At 42.2% G+C, this 16,354-nt stretch overlaps 1 protein-coding gene across 1 annotated transcript in view; it reads left to right on the top strand.

The window, feature by feature from the left end:
• The window catches only part of VPS13D (vacuolar protein sorting 13 homolog D), a 104,281-nt gene extending 103,572 nt beyond the window's left edge, over positions 1 to 709 (top strand). The window contains 1 exon segment of the mRNA XM_035901911.1: positions 411 to 709. Within this exon segment, the coding sequence (XP_035757804.1) occupies positions 411 to 542 (132 nt within the window). The 3' untranslated portion in view covers positions 543 to 709.
• The last annotated feature ends 15,645 nt before the right edge of the window (positions 710 to 16,354 follow it).

Consider the following 16,354-nt stretch of genomic DNA (forward strand, 5'->3'; position numbering starts at 1 on the left):
CTCACTTCTAAAACCCATTACAGGTTTTTTTGCTTCAGTACAGTAGTTACTCAGGGGTCTGTTTTACAGACAAGGTTACAAGCTCACCCCTGACCCAAGTCAGTTTACATTCCAAACAGACAAGCCAGATAAAAGGTAGGAGGGGAAGCAAAGGAAGCAACTTCCAATACTGCAAGACATTTCTGCTCTCAAGCTAAAATACTTGCCTCTATTTACCTGTCTCTCCCTCTCCCACTTCTTCCTTATTTCAGCCTCAGCACTGAGAAGGAATCTCCACTGAAACTCCTCTGTTCCTTACAGGAGACTTCAAATGTAATCCCTTCAGTTAGTGAAGTTAATACAAAATGTAAATATATTCTGCTTTAGACGACAGCAGTACCACATTAAGAAAAATCACATTTCTTTTGCAGGTGAAAGTGAAGTCTGAAGTTCTTGCAGTGAAGCTATCCCAAGAAATAAACTATGCAAAGAGCCTTTATTACGAACAACAGCTGATGTTAAGACTCAGTGAAAATCAAGAACAATTAGAGCTGGACTCTTGAAACCTCTTCCTTACTGCCAGAGTGAATTGCAAGCACCAGTCTGGAGCCGATGGTATTCTGTACCTAGAGAAAGTACTACATGGGAAGGACATAAATACAATTTTAGTATTTAGCTAAATGGAATCATTGTGCATAAGAAAACAAGTGAGGTGGGCCTTTTTTTTTTTTTTTTTTTTTAAAGCATTAGTTGTATAACAGATACAGCTGAAACTCATTTGGTTCTGGGAGAAGCCCTGTATTTTGCTAACATGTATATATGTAAAAGTGTTTCATGTAAATAAGAAAGTACAGACCAGGGTGTTGGTATAAATAGAAGTCTGTTTACTGTGTAAAGAAATTAAAGGAGCTATACTGAGTCTTACTGCACTACCTGAAACTAGCCATTCTCTCTCTTATTTTTCCTTGAGAAATCTGATTTTCACAGTGCACGAATGTAGATAAATGTTTAAAAAAGAAAATAAAATTAGGAGTTAATTGCAGCTGTTGGAGCACAGAGGTGCTGTAGTTTGGAGCTTTAACACTGTGATTAGGGTACGTTGTTTGGGGCTCTCTGGGTTTTTTCATTTTTTTTCTTAAATCACTACTACAGCTAAGGGCACATATACCTAGTGTTCCACTGAAATGTCATCCTTGTTTTTAACAAAAACAAACAAAAAAAGCATTTTGCTAAGTACTGCAGTGAGGACTCACTATTCGATTACATTTTCAAAATATTAGAAAACAAGAAGCTGATTCTGTTCTGAATACAGCACTCAAACCTAGCAAAGTCTGCACCTCTGAAGGCCCCTGCTTCTAAGTTGTTTTTAAAATAGGTCAAGTGAGCAGCCTTGGAAATTGAAATCTTTAACTTCAGTTTTTCCCTTCACTCAGATTGAGTAAGCATACATAGTTGGCTGGTTAGTGTGCAGTTCTGCTAGCATTGAAATAATAAAAATAACCTGCTTTTTCAAATGTAGTACATCAAATCAGTATTTGTCTCATCAACTTTAACCAAGCTGAAGATTGAGGAATGAGTGTACTTAGACACCTTTATTCACAGCAACTAGGGAATCTAATTTTCGTGTTTGCTCCCTGGAGATAGTTCAGCAACCGCGCTGAACGTCTGCGTGCACTATGGCATTTTGCTGTGCAGGGTTCAAGTGTGAATCCACAACTTCCCTGAAACAGCTGAGTTTAACCTACATTCTAAAAGAGTTATTTTGTAAACCTTTGATACAAAGTAAGGAGCCCACTACAGCTTTACTTTAAACTTAGTTTACCTTTTACTATCCTTTCATAAAGGCATACAGGAATATTTTTAAACTGAAGGTTAGAATTAAAGCAATTTTCAGCTCCTGTAAAGTGAAAGGCAGTGGATTATTGTCTAAGGAGAGAACGTGGTATCAGTCGATGTGTGTATGGTCTGTGACTGGAAATCAAAATCCATAAAGGTCCCTTATGCAAATGAAACTGATTTAATTCATCACTTTTGTATATTTCTCTGTATAATTTTTAAGTAAAATAAGGAATTCAGCAAGTGCATTGGCTCAATAGTGCTTTAACATGTCAGTCCTGTTGGACTCTGCTACCACGATGCCCTGCTTCGTTCGCCTGTACAATTCTTTTTTAATGCAGCAAATACCTAGCTGCTGAAGATGGTAAGTAGATGGGGAAGGAAAATGAAAAGTAGGTCACAGCTCTGTCTTGAGGATTTACAGGAGAATGGCTTGAATACTGTTCTGTAACAATTATATAAGGAGCTGATGTGCAAACACCTAGAAAGTAGTTTGGTACTACACCCTTTGTATTCCCTGAACTCAGGGAGCCACAGTAGATAATGGATCTAATTTGTGTATTTTATGTTCTTTTGACTGTTGATAATGATTAAACAGAACATTATTTAGACCTTTGAAAAGTGTAGCCACTAGCCTAGATCTGTGTGACTAACACAGACCATAACTGGCTTAGGTTATTCCAGTATGTTCCGATACTGTTCCTGATAGTGCTCCTCTCGAGTTCAGCGGCTGAAGTCGCTCACTCATCCAGCAGCAAGGCAAACTTTTCATTTAAGGGTACGAACTCAGTGCTGATTACAAGGAGTGATGTACAGAATTGAAAGCAGCATGTTGCCTCATTTAGCATTCCAAAACAAACTGAATCAGAACTTTCGGGGTTTTTAAGAGTGCAAATGCTGCTATTTATTGCTGTAACCCAACTATTTTTATATAATTCCAGAATTCTTACTGTGGGCTTCCTATTGCTCAGTGAATAAGTAAAATTTTCAGATTCTAGGAGCCATACTAAAAAATAGTTTACAGAGGATGTGGAGAGCAAGTGCAAGTCTCCAGCTTTCACTGAAATTCTTAAGAACTCAAACACAAGCTGTAAGCAGACAAGACAACGTAACAGTTCCATTTACCAAATCGTGCAACGTTCTTCAGATTCTGAACCTCATGAAGACAGTATGCTTACCATGCTTAGCCTGGTTTCGTTGGAGGAAGTATGACTGCTGCAGCAATGAAAGCAGAGTCGGTCTTCAAATTGCAGAAGCTGGGCAGGAAAAAGTTACTGATGAGAAACAGTACCACACCTTTCTCCCCCTGCCCAGTGTCTTTCGCACGCAGCCAATACCATTCAGGGAAAGACAGTGCTTTTTCATGCCTCTTTGCTTGAGTCTTTCTTTATAAAAAGCTGTTCACCTTCACACTCTAATAAAGATTAAATAACCCATCAACAATGCAGATAACATTTCAAAAACCCTATAACCCATGCAGTAATATGCAGAGGTAGAAATACTTCACTTCAGACCATTAGCTTTGATTTTTACCTATATTTTGCTGAGAACTGTACAGCTTGTTCTCTGCCTACCCTAATCAACTTAATTTTTTTGCTGGAGTTGCTACTGAAGAAATGTAAAATAAAGATCATTGCCATAAGAGTTATTTCACCATAATTCTAGAGAAGTGCAATAAATTGAGTCCACCCACACTCTTCATGTGCCCTCGCTTGCAAAACCATTGGTTATGTGCAGGAACAGAAAATGACTGTAGAGGACAGGAATGTGTGGGTCTCCAAGTTCGACACGTGCCCCCTGAGTGGCAGAACAGCCCTCAAGCTTGTTCTTACAGCACATAATTGTGCTTTTGAGGTAAAACCTGGATCAACGCCCTGGAATGCTGGTTGTCACTGTGGAACAAACCAAGATTTAAACTGCATTTCTCTGACCTGGACACTGAGATAATCTGCATTTGAGATGGTCTAATTTTCCAAAACTCATTTAAGAGTGGGAAATCTAGATGCTAAGCTAAGCTATTTAAACTTCAAAGGAAAAGTACATCTTGTAAAGTAAAATACAGACATCCTTCTTACACAGCTGGCTGGCCAGCATGGCCGATGATAAACGCTTTTGTGCTATAGTAACACCTCGCAGTATACATCACCTATGCAAGCTACATAATGCCAGAGTGAAGTTAGTTAAACAATACACTTTGAAAAATGGCACTTTAGGTACTAATATAATCTTATGCAGGAAGAAAGCTTCCTAATATTTCTAACACTTACCCAGACCCATGTGTTCTGCTGTCACTAAAGACAGACTTGTGACTGAATTAGGTAAGCAAGATTTTAATGTGCAAGATTCACAGAAGAACACAGATGGCGATGTCATTTTATTCTGGAAGCAATTCTGGACAAGCAGAACCACAAAAGTCCTTTCTTGTTCTGACCTAAATCCACAGCTGTGGCTGCAAACTTCCATCTTGCTGCCCCATATCTGACAAAGAAATCAAAACGTGGTGAATTACTATTTTGGATCATACTGTTTGAACCTCTGTGATATGCTCATAGCTAAGAGGAACCTGACAAGGCCATGAAAGATTTTTTTTTTTTTTTTTTTTTTTTTTAGCCCTGAGGAAACTATTACTGGTAAACAAGCTGGTACTGCAAAAGTATAAAGATACAGGGAACGTGCATAATATCGCTGCTAAAAGAGGCAACCCCCCACACCACTCACCAATATATGCTTTTGTAACCAAATGTAATTCCTGGAGACAATCTTCAGCTGGTAGCAGGATCTAGCACAATGCAGGTGGGAGGAGTAAATAAGATGTCTGTGTCCCCCCCTTGCTGCCTCTGGAAGAAGAGAAATAAATCACTTTCTGAAGTCACAGCATAAGCTGGAAAAAAAATCGGTAGCTTTTACAGACACTTTACTCAAAGCAGGGGTGAGGTTCTACATGTACTTATGCATCTTACTATGACCACCAGGCTGAAACAGACCTTTTTGTTACAGTCATTACTGGATCATAAACAATTCTGTTACCTACTTAAACTTAGCCATTTATAAATAAAGTCTGGGCAGTAAAACAGGAAATACGAAATGAGGTATGCCTGAAATGAGGTAAACAGCGTGCAAGACATGAACAACATCCTCCCCTTCCTTCTGCTCCTGAGTAGACTTCCAATAAATCAGCTAGATGATACTAGCTGAACAGCTTAAGTTGTGAATGCTGTTTACCAAAAAAGTGCAGTGCTTACATTTTTGTGGAGAGAATGCAAGTGGCTAAATGGTCCACATCACAAAACAGAAAAGTAATTGTAACAGCTCCCTATGACAAGGAGGTTTTGATCTATTTGCTATCCCACTTCCTAGACTGCATGATTGTTTTCAGCATTTATCTGTTTTCTCATCAATAGAATACTTACTTACTTTCTAGGATCCTAGGCAAACTATATATATTTTTGATTACTTTTTTTTTTTTCTCTGAAACACAGCTTTGTACTGACCTGTTTCCTACAATGCACAAACCACTAAATGATGACTCCTCTAGGAACTGCTTGCTCTGCTTCTCTTCTTAGAAGAACATGCCTCTGTTTGCTAATCACAATGATTTCACCTGGGTCTGAAAAAGCAGGTTTCGAGGAGTCTACTCCCTTCAGGTTACTGGCTGCTGCAAAGATACTAAAACAAAACAAAACACATTTTAATTACATTAACAGTTCCTCAAAATCCACTTACACAACTTGGTTTCTTACAAAGAATAACACTGTCTGTGTGTGTGTGTGTCTATGCTTATATACTTCTTTTTTTAGTAGACACAGACACCTATATACATCCATACTCATACTTTTTTTTTCTTTCTTTTAAAGTTATCTTGAAACATAATGGCCATACTCCAAACTCCTCTAGTCTTAAAAGCATAGATGTTGTTACAAAGAAGGAACACATAGTCTTATTTTTCTGAAAAACATCAAACTGTGCCCAGAGCTTTGGATTCCAGTCTGGATTTCTCTAAAATTCAGGCTTGATAGTAGACTCTTAATCAGTACACACTATGATGCTTAGTTTTATCAGCTGTAGGGCTAGGACCAAAACACTTCCAATTCCCCTCTTGTATCATTGGTTCAACTTTATTACAGCCTATTTATTACAGCCTGCTGGCAGTTGGCTCAATGCTCTGACAGCCTTAAAAAAAGAATTGGGACAGCACAAAGCCATCTGCCTCAATAATACTGATATAACTCAAAGTTACCTAGCTGAGAAAATTTTTCATTAACAGAGGACACAGTTCAGTTTGACTGAACTGTATGCTTTTCATAGCACTCTATCAGCAGATTTTTCTGAAGTAGGAGAATGGGAGGAAAAAAACCAGCACAAGATGTGTACATAAGGCTGGGTCCTCACACTGTGACTGGCTTTGCACGTGTCTCAGAGGTGTAAGAGGGCAGTGTTAATCATATGAAAGGCAGCTTGCCAAAAAGAAAAAAAAGGTTACTCATCAACCACTGACAAACATTGGGGGAAAAAAATTTTTCTTCCTATTTTCCTCAGTAGAACTACAGCACATTTTAATATAGAAATAAAAATAATCTTGGAGTGAAATGCAGTTACGTAAGAGATGCATACCTACTGCATTGTATCAGTTCTATTAATGGCCTGTTGTACAGTTATGTTGCCTCAATGCAGTTGGACTCCAGTATCACAAGGGGGTTTTGTTTTGGGGAATTTTTTCAATGTAGCTGACACACTGTTGCCCAAGCAATATGCCCAGCACAAAGAGTTCTCTCTGTGGCTAAGAATAACCTCGCACCTCAGACCTACTCTGGTCTGACTCAAAAGTACTAAAAGGCCATGAGAGAAGTAAACAGCCTTCATGTGCATTTACATTTTGGATAAATGGATGGGTCACCCGAAGGACAAGGATTGTGCATGGGAGCTATAGAACAATTGTTTCTGCACACTGAAAATGCCAGCAAAAATAATCCCCTGGATGCTGCAGCTGTAGAGAAATTTTAACAAATAAAAGAGAAATCTATCATACCAACTGTCCCTCAGCCCTCTAGAGACAGCAACAGCAAACATTTGCTTTGACCTGAGAGGGTGACTCACCATAGCTAATGACTGTTGCCTCAAGGCCCTTGGCAAACAATTGACAATCAGCGGTACAAACCACCGGGTGATGTAGAAAAAAAAAAACTGTGCCTGCACAGAGTTTGGGGGGGAACAAACCACCTTTTGAAGGGCCAGACTCCCCTGCCCCAACCTTATTTTGGTAAGGTCAAGCCCCTCACAACTCAAATACCAAGGAGAACACAACCAGTGTTTTCCCTCTGCCAGTGTGCAATTCTAGGCCCTTTGAACAATCCTTTGTGTGCCGATACTCTTTTAATCTCCAAGTATGGAGGGAACAGTATTTGAGGTAAACATCCCAGAAATGTGAAGGCTATATTTAGCACTACCTTCAGTGCCAGAATATGTCTTTATTTGTGGTATATAACAGCAGTCGCACTGAGAGGATTATGTCCAGAATCAACATCCTTACACCCCGAGTTCAGACAGGTATATGTAGCATACAAGAACACAATACTGTGTATAAGTGGATAAAATTATTATTTCTGACCTAGCTCAGTATAAAGCTGATCTCCAGTCATGCTATTTACTTGCTACCTGTACTAGTTTCCTCTAATGCTTCTTAAGGGCTTCTCTAATCTGTACCAGCCTCAGCCTGCAATACTACGTCAACTTGAAATTTGACCACCTTGTTAGTTTTGTGGAAGGAGAATCTGTTACTCACAGGGCTCACTCTTAGGTCTTGAAGCATGAAGCTAGTTATTACTTGTACATTTTGCTTCAATGACACTAATTCCAATTGCTGATCCTGCCCATTAAAAACAGTATTTTAAAACAAACCAATATCCACCTGGAGAAACTACCTGCTCATCCTGTGAGCAAAAATAAATACCTGCCAAATTCGTAATCACGCAGAGATCACACCTAGACCTGACATTTATAAGCAGGTTTAAGAGCTAACTCCCAGCCTTGAACTTCCTGATTTCAACTGCTAAATCCACATAATACATAAACCTTCATCCACCTTTTTCTTTTCAATAGCTATCTTTTTGCCCTTTCCTCTGAGCACACACCAGAGGGAAGATGATGTGCAGGAGAACATGTATTTATACACCAGAAACCCAGAATGCATCACAAGATACACATAAATTCCCATGCACTCAGAATTTGAAAGACAAGCACCCATTGTCAAAGCAGAGGTTACGTGCCTATTTGAAACATTAACCATCAAAGGTAGGCAGCTTAGCACTGCTTGTGTGCCTGAGCCTTAGCTGTATATTCACCCAAAGATTATGGTATTACTGCAGATTTACTTGCTGTGGATTCCTGTGGGAGTTTGAAATAACCCCCACACAGCACAAGAATCCACTTGTGCACCTTACACACAGGAGCTAGCCTTCTAGACTCATGTTGGTAACTGGGCTATGGGGAGAAAGGAGGTTTTTCTGCATCTTTCATGCACAAACGCTGCAGTATGAGCAATTTGCGACAGAAACCATGCCACTGACCAGCTGATGATCAACACACCCACAGCACAGTGCCTGCATGTTCCACAGAACAAGCATCTGCACCCCTTCTGGGTTACATTCAGCAACTCTTCTTCCCCACTACCTACACTGAACAGGTAGCACTAAGCAACATGTCTCCACCACAAGCAAGACACCCAGAAGAGCCTCAGCGCTTGCTCTCCCACAGACAAGCAGAGAGGAGGTATTTCTGGAGGTCTGGCTCCTATTCAGAAGAGAAATGTTTCCCTTGGCTTGTGAAAGTTGCTCAGACCGAGAGCGGTAACAGGCTGAAGAAGCCAGCTTTCCATTCCCTGGTCCATTACTCTTTTTGATTGGCACTTTAATGAGGGCGCTAGGGGTCGACCCCCTGCCAGGGGGCCGGTTCATGCCCCGTTTATCTCACAGTCCATGTAAGACTAAAATAACACGCCAGGCTGAGTTTCACTGGCTTGTGATCCAACAGCCCACCATGATGGATTGAGTGACTGCAGCAAGTTGGCAGCTAAAGTGTGTTGTAACAGTATCTTTCTGTCAGCACAACACAATGGATTTGCTGATTCCCGGGTTTTCCCAGTGTTCACCGTTACCATCGGCTCAGAATTTTCTAAAGTTCATTTTCCAGGGGGCTGCAAAGTGATAATAAATAACATACCAAAGGTTACGCCAAGCTTTTCTTCCCCTCAACTGTCCTACTGCTGACAAAGTAGGGGCTGTGGTGCCAGCTTTACTACATACACAAGAACAGCCATAAATTCACTTGCTTTTCCAGAAAGGAAGAAAGGGAGCTGCTATATTGCTCTTTTTGTGTGAGCTCATTCTGCTAGGCCAACACATGCTACAGAGGACTATTTCACCCCTGAACAGAACAGGGACTGCAATCCAACACAAGAGGAGGTTGCTATGTAAAGCAGCTCTCTCCAGAAGAGCTGTCGGTTTATCTGGGGGCTAAGTTCACAGCCTGCAGAAACACGGCTAACAAGCCAGCCCTCGTGATCATCTTACTGATTTGCATGGCTTCCAACTATCAAAATAACCCATGTAAGCGAGCTAGAAACTCCAAGAATCCTGTGCAAGGGTTGGATTATGCTTTAGATCCCTTTCTTTAATATTATAACATATCCTCATGTCTCCTCTATAGGAAAACCCCAAACAAGAGGGTTTTTTTTCCTTTAAAAAACTGGGGTGTTAGGAAATTGACTGAATTTTTGTTAGTCATCTGGAGAGGTCCTCTATGTCCTCTTATTAACTAAGACCTCATCTCTGTGCTGTTTCATCAGTATCCTTTTCATTCTCCTTGCCACTGTCTGTGAAATGAACAACTCCGCTCAAACACTGGGGAGAACATTCTTATTTTCAGCTGTTGCCACCCCAACCCCTCCCAGCAAGAGCAAACAAATGAGCTTCTCAACAGAAGTGGCTTTTCACTTCCCATATAAGGATTTTTGACAGCACAAATTTCAACAAGCTAACAACTCTCCCACCCCTCAAAGTCAGACTAACACTCCGCCCCCGGGGCTAATAAATAGGGAGGGTGAATGCTGTTTTCCTTGCTTAGGGGAGAACAACTCTGTAGATCCACACGACTGTATGCCTACGATTTTCGTTTCTTTTAGGCCTTGAACAAGACACTCTAACACAGCCAAAAATATCTCTAAAGTCAACTTTAGAACTTCAGCTGCCCTAATGTTGTGTTCTGAAATATGTCATTGTGGGCATACAGAACTGATCCAGCTTCACCCTTTTCCATCTCTGGGTCTCTAGATCCATCTATCTCTGGGCAAAACCAAGTGTGTTCCTGCCAAGAGAAGAAATTACTAAGAGAGAGAATGAGAGAGGAAGAAATGAGAATACAGATGTGGAAGGGACTCGGATTGGCAAGAATGCATATGGATATGAAAAGAGAACACCACGATGGGAAAAAGGGGCCAGACTGAGGAGCTGCTTGACGAAAATATGGCTGCTCTCAACAGCAGCTTACTGTTTATATCAACAATACGAATCGCTGCACAATACACATTTCAATTCACAGTGCTGGAGAAACAAGCCTCCTGAGTTGAAGGCCTTTATTTATGAGAGAAGAAACAACTGTAAATACAAACTGGAACAGCAGCAGCACATGGGGTCACTACTGGTGCTAGTCCTTCCTAGTGCGGAGGGTGTAATTAGCGTAATTCTTTGCAGAACTCCTCTAGAGAATCCAGTTTGTAGTTCTGTGCACCCCAACACTGTAGCCTGCAGACAGATTACTCATCTAGCTTTGAACTAGCTACCTCAGAGATTGCCAACAACACCACCATAGCAGAGCGAAGTAGATGTGCTGTGAACGCCGTTTGAAGCTTTACTGAAGCTGCCAGTAGGCAATCTACCTTGCTTGTTCAATTCCAGCTCGTATCTGCCCACGCAAGTTGGTGCAGCCAAGCCCTGAATGTTCCTCCGGGGAGAGCTAGATACTTACACCTTAGCACAGTAACACAGAAGAGGGCACACTGAGCCTACAGCCAGAAAGCCTGGGAATTATTAGGAAAAATGAGTGGGTGGGGGAGCTCAAGGGACCAGTGGGAGGATGCGGGAAATCAGTAACACTGATTTGAATAACTGGTAACAATTATTAGATCTTTTTTTGGTATGAATCATCTCTCAGAGAGTCATCATTTAAATGATGTCACTCAAGGGGCAGTAAAAAATACAGTAGAAGAAGCAAGGCTGCCATGACACAAGGGTTTCGAGCCACAAGGTGAATGGCCAAACAGGCCTGGGAAACTTCACCAACACATCTAAAAGGGAGCAACTTTTGTGGAAAATATACACTCTGACAGATCAGACAAGCAAATTTGTCTTTACGAAGATTATGATGTTACTTAGAGCTCTGCTGAATCTGCTTAAATTGATGGAAAAGGAGTGGTCTTGCTTATCTGATGACCACTGAACTTGTCCTTGCCCCATGCCCTCCCCAGCAGCATATGAAACTACAGGTTGTAGAGTTAGCCAGCCAGAACCCCCCGAAGGGAACAAACCAAAACCAGAACAACAAAACAAAGGCCCAAAACAAGCAAACAAAAAAAGTGAGTTTGAACAGAATCCATTCTCCGATTGGGCTCACCAAACCTGCACAAATGCTCCTGTCGTTGCAGGGGAAGGGGCAGCAGAGAGCAGTGCTGCCTTATGCAGATTTCAACTACTTCTTTATCTTTTTAAACAACTGCATGAGAAGAAAAACTGTTTGCTAAACAACTAGAAGCATAAGCAATAGGCAGGCTCAGGATCTCAACAGCAACCACACTACAGTTCATACTCCCTTTCTACACACCTCCTTTTAACACACACCGGCTTTTCCCAATCTACAAAACCATGGCCCTTTTCTGTCAATAGAAATACTGAGCTTCTGCGTCCATTCCACCTTTGTTTCTCACCTGATGGGCAAAATACTGTAATGTTAAGAAAGCAAAATTACATTCTCGCCCTCTGCTACAAGAGGCATAAGCAAACTGCAAACGGTAGCAGTAAGCTCTGCAATAGGCAGGGCCTTTCTTCCCCATAGCTTCCCCCCCAGTTCTCCTGTAACCAAGAGTGGCACCACTGGGATAGCTGAAGTGAGCTGTTCTGGGCTGCCCTGAATGCACGTCTAGACAATGTGGTCGTGTGTGAGCTCCTGTCCTTCCTCAGCACCCAGGAATTTGGGATACCAAGGGAGATGCTGTCAGTACTACTTTGCAGCCAATCACCTAATGTGAACCTGGCAGTGGCTGAGGAGCTGTATGTGAACTGACATTTACACGTAGTCTGAGAAGAACTTGACCTCCTTCCCAGGTCCAAAACGGGGGTTGGAAATCATCACTCTGCGCTGAGCAGAGCAGGAGGCAAAACTGAAAATATTCACTGCTCGAGGAAAGCTTGCAGCTTCCTGAAGTCAGAGATTATCTCTAGGTTTATACAATGCTCTTTTCACTTTAGACACAGAGCTCCCGGCATTTACCATCTGTAAGTGCGCTACCGGTGAAAGTTTCTTAAGGGGGGTCTGCAAGGACCCCTGTTTTATGGAATTTAGGCATGCACACACAAAAATAGAGGACTTAACTCCTGGACATCATGTGTATTAGCTTCTAGTGGTTTCAGACCTTCCTTACCTACTATTAGTGAAATGGAAAAAGGAAGATCAGAAGAGAACTTGAGAGTCCCAATTTAAAAACAGTGATTTTAGTCTAAAAACTAGGTTGAAGTGCTTTACCAGGTATTAGTCTACAACAAACCTGTCACATCACAAACCAGAAAAATGGTCTAAGAAAGCACATAAAAAACTTCAGCCTCATCACTACGCACTGATTGTGGTGGAATAACTACTTACAAACCAGTAACTTTAATTTGCTTGGAGCTTTCTTGGGAGAGAAGAGAGGAAGAGGAAGCAGTAGGGATTTAGGAAAGGGTCAACAGAACAAATTCAGCTCTTGGTTCCATACCGCACCTCTGGAGCACAGCCCATTACGCAGAGGTGATGTGAGTAAGAGCCCAACTATGCCATGTCTAGTTGTCAATACGTGTTATTAACTCAGAAAAACATTAAGCTTAAGGTTAGCATAATGCTACGTTTTTACAACATCTGTCAGCAATTATTTGTATTTACTTGCACTGCAAATGCAGAAGAAAGTCAGAGAAATATAAACACCAGAATTCACTGAATTCCCAAGAGTCTTGCGTTTTCCCACAAAGAATCTGTAATCATCCCTGTTTAGACACCGTCATTTGTTCCTTGCCCTCTCCAGTAGGGAATTTCTTCCCAATCCTCTATGACTAGAAATTACTGGTCCTCATTTCTGCACAAGAGCAAATAACAACTAACCCCTCTGCAATTAGTGGTGTTAACTTCAGTGCTCTTAATACAGCAATTAGAACTGTAGTATTTCTTGGACTCAAAACAGCAAATCCTGCTTCTCCCCTTGGCCATGCTTTACACTACAGCAAAAAAAAAAAAAGAAAGGAGTCAGGGAGAGCAAGGGTTGTGCTCTACTTGAGTTGTACTCCACCTGTGCAATGCAGGGTGAGGAACAGGTTAGCTGGGTGAAAAGTTCACTGCAAGCTGAGCTGTCTGTTTCTCTTGCTTAATTTATCCGATATTTGGCTAACCTTGCTCTGAACCCAGCCCCCAAGACCCCCTTCCTCTCATCCCTCCCCAGCGGGTTCATGTCAGCCAAAGACACCGCCTCTTATTCCCTTCTCCCTGACCCTGCTGAATGGAGCGGGGGCTGGGACAGAGGGCCAAGCACAGAGCGAAAGCCCTTGCACTGGAGAGATAATTATTTATGCTCTGAACTTCAACAGGCCTCATCTCGGGAGCAAACAGAAAAGTTCCACAGTCAGCAACATTGCCTGATACTGCATTCAAGCTTATCAGTTTTCCCAAGGCTGGATGGCACCCGCCCTGCAGCCCCACTTCCTCTGCACCCTGTCGTTCTTCCAAGGATGCAGCACTTCCTAAGGTATCTTGTAACGGACCTCTGATCCATTCTGGCACCCTTGCAAGGGGACAGTCACGCAATTCTATCCCTTTCATGACCCCCAAAATACCAGTTAGCCCCGTATGTCCATTGCCTCGTTTCTGCAGCTCAAGATGCTCAAAAGGAGCACAACAGACACTTAAAATACTGCGAAGAACAGAGCAGTATCTGCAGTAATGCATAAGCAGGAAGACCCTAGATGGCTCTTCTCCCCTCAAGCCCCACCAAGTCAGGGAAGGAAAGGCTGGGGTAGCGAGATGTGCTACTGCTGCTCTTGGGAGAAAAGGATTCCCTGATCACGCACCTTTATGCATAAGCTACTCACACTGCAGAATACAGAAAAGGTTCTGTAACTGCTGAGCAGTTTCCTTTCAGTGATAGTCTACAACTTGCCCACACATCCTCCTCCATACCAAAAAAAGGTGACAACAACATCCTGAAGTTCCCCCTGCTGTGCAGGCAGTAGCAGGGCATCGGTTTCACCTCCTAGAAAACACACTCAACGCCAGCTCTTGATTCAACACGTCAGAGCTCCACATCAGGTGATGCAAACTACTGGAAAAACTGCCCAAGAACGCGCATCTCTGGCAGGCTTTCATTATTTTCCTGCTGTGCTCAGGACTGCTCCCAGCACCCTCTGGGGCAACACAAAGTATATTTGATGGCCTCCTCAATGACCAGATACACCATCAGAGAACAGTGCACAAACCAAATCTGTCGTGCTTTCACTGCTCAACTGAGCAGCTAGTACTCTCCTTCATGTTTAATCTTGGACTCCCAAGAATCAACATGCTTTCATACCCACCTGCTGGCACTCTCCGCCTCTATGAGACGTCGAGTTAGGATGTGACTAGACTCTGCTAATTGAGAAGAATAAATGTTTCCTGTAAAGCTTAACTTCATTATACTCGTCGACCTGACCAAGGACCTTATAGCTGTTCCACAGCTTTGATACACCTAAGCTGCTTTAGCTCCAGCAGAAACTCTCACAAGCAGCTTATTATTATTAATAACCTGCATCATCACAGAGCCTCAAAACTCCATTACAGTATCGCTGTACACACAGAGAACAGCATTGCTGTCCCACTGATGGGGGGGGTGGGGAGTGGGGAGGCAGACACACAGCCTGACAGCTTTACAGTAAGTGGAAATTCCTTGTGGTCTAAGAATAATATTAAACTGGCTTCTCAGGATCACCAGATGACCTCGCCTTGACACATGGCTTAATTTGTCTGGAAGCACTGCAGACTGGAGCAGTTCTGATGTGGTCACTGATTTAGTGACACCATCCATTTCAAACTTCACCACTCCTGCATCAAGGTAGCAAAAGACCAGTCTGTAACAAAGAGTCCTTGTTATTAAAGGCCCTTATCAAAGAACACGATCCAGCATCCCCCACCTAACCCCTGCATACTTTCAAGGCATGAAAATTGCTAAAAAGAGCCAAGTAAGGTTGTTGGGAAGACATCAAACTGCTACATAAGAAAACAGAGCATACACACCAAACCCTCAGCCCACATTGGGTAACCTGCCCAGTATCTGTGTTTCTCAACAGTAGGACCAGCACAGATACTCACTTACCATTGCATCAGGATAATTAAACTATCAAAATAACAGACAACAGTAATTTCCATACAAGGAGTTCTTTGTGCAAACTTCCAAAGCCTCTGTTAGATATTTTAACACCTCTTCAAAACTGCTGAAACTATTCACAGACAGGTAAAAAGGCACAGGATCAATACAGCAGATGTCAAAGATGATACCTAAAATCAATCGAGGAGATCAAGTGCCATATATCCCAGTTCTTTGTGTCTTCCAGCCACCACACAGAAAAAAAAAAAAAAAAACCAAGCTTGATGTGGCGATTTTAAGCATTCTGGCCTATCCCAAAAAACCCCAGTGTTTGTTAACAACAGAAAAGAGCTTGTGAAAACCCAGCCGTTCAGAGAAACACCTTTCGCTTTAGAAGTAACAACGTATGGGGAAGGCAATTAACAGGTTGAGCTTTAAAGGAAATCAATGCCCTCTTTTCACTGTAGCCAATTTAAAGGCTTCTGCTGTTTGTGAAAAAAACCAAAACACCTCTGCCCCCTCCTCCCCCAAAACCCCCACATTATGAAAACATAAGAGAGCAGCAATTGGAAACGCAGCATTTCGGTCTCTGGCAGGTTCTTTTGTTCTTGCCGATTCCACAAATCGGAGGAAATCCCTCCCCTGCGATTGCAGGCAGACCTTCACAAACATAAATCCTCCACTTCCAGATCCTTAGGGTTCAATGCACTTCCACTTGTTGCTTCTGTCACGACGGTATATCTGGATTAACTCTGACAGCAGACCCTCATGCTTAAGGGGCAGGCTAATTACCGAGAACTTCAGATACTATGCTCAAAGCGAAACGAAATTGAATTAAAGACAACGACATGAAAATCACCCCATCTGCGCGCAACGGGCTTCCTCCCGTAAGAGAGGCGCAGGGCGCCGGGCCTG

This window comes from Egretta garzetta, unplaced genomic scaffold, assembly GCF_000687185.1.
Source record: "Egretta garzetta isolate BGI_Z169 unplaced genomic scaffold, ASM68718v1 scaffold69, whole genome shotgun sequence".
In the NCBI taxonomy this organism is placed as follows: Eukaryota; Metazoa; Chordata; class Aves; order Pelecaniformes; family Ardeidae; genus Egretta; species Egretta garzetta.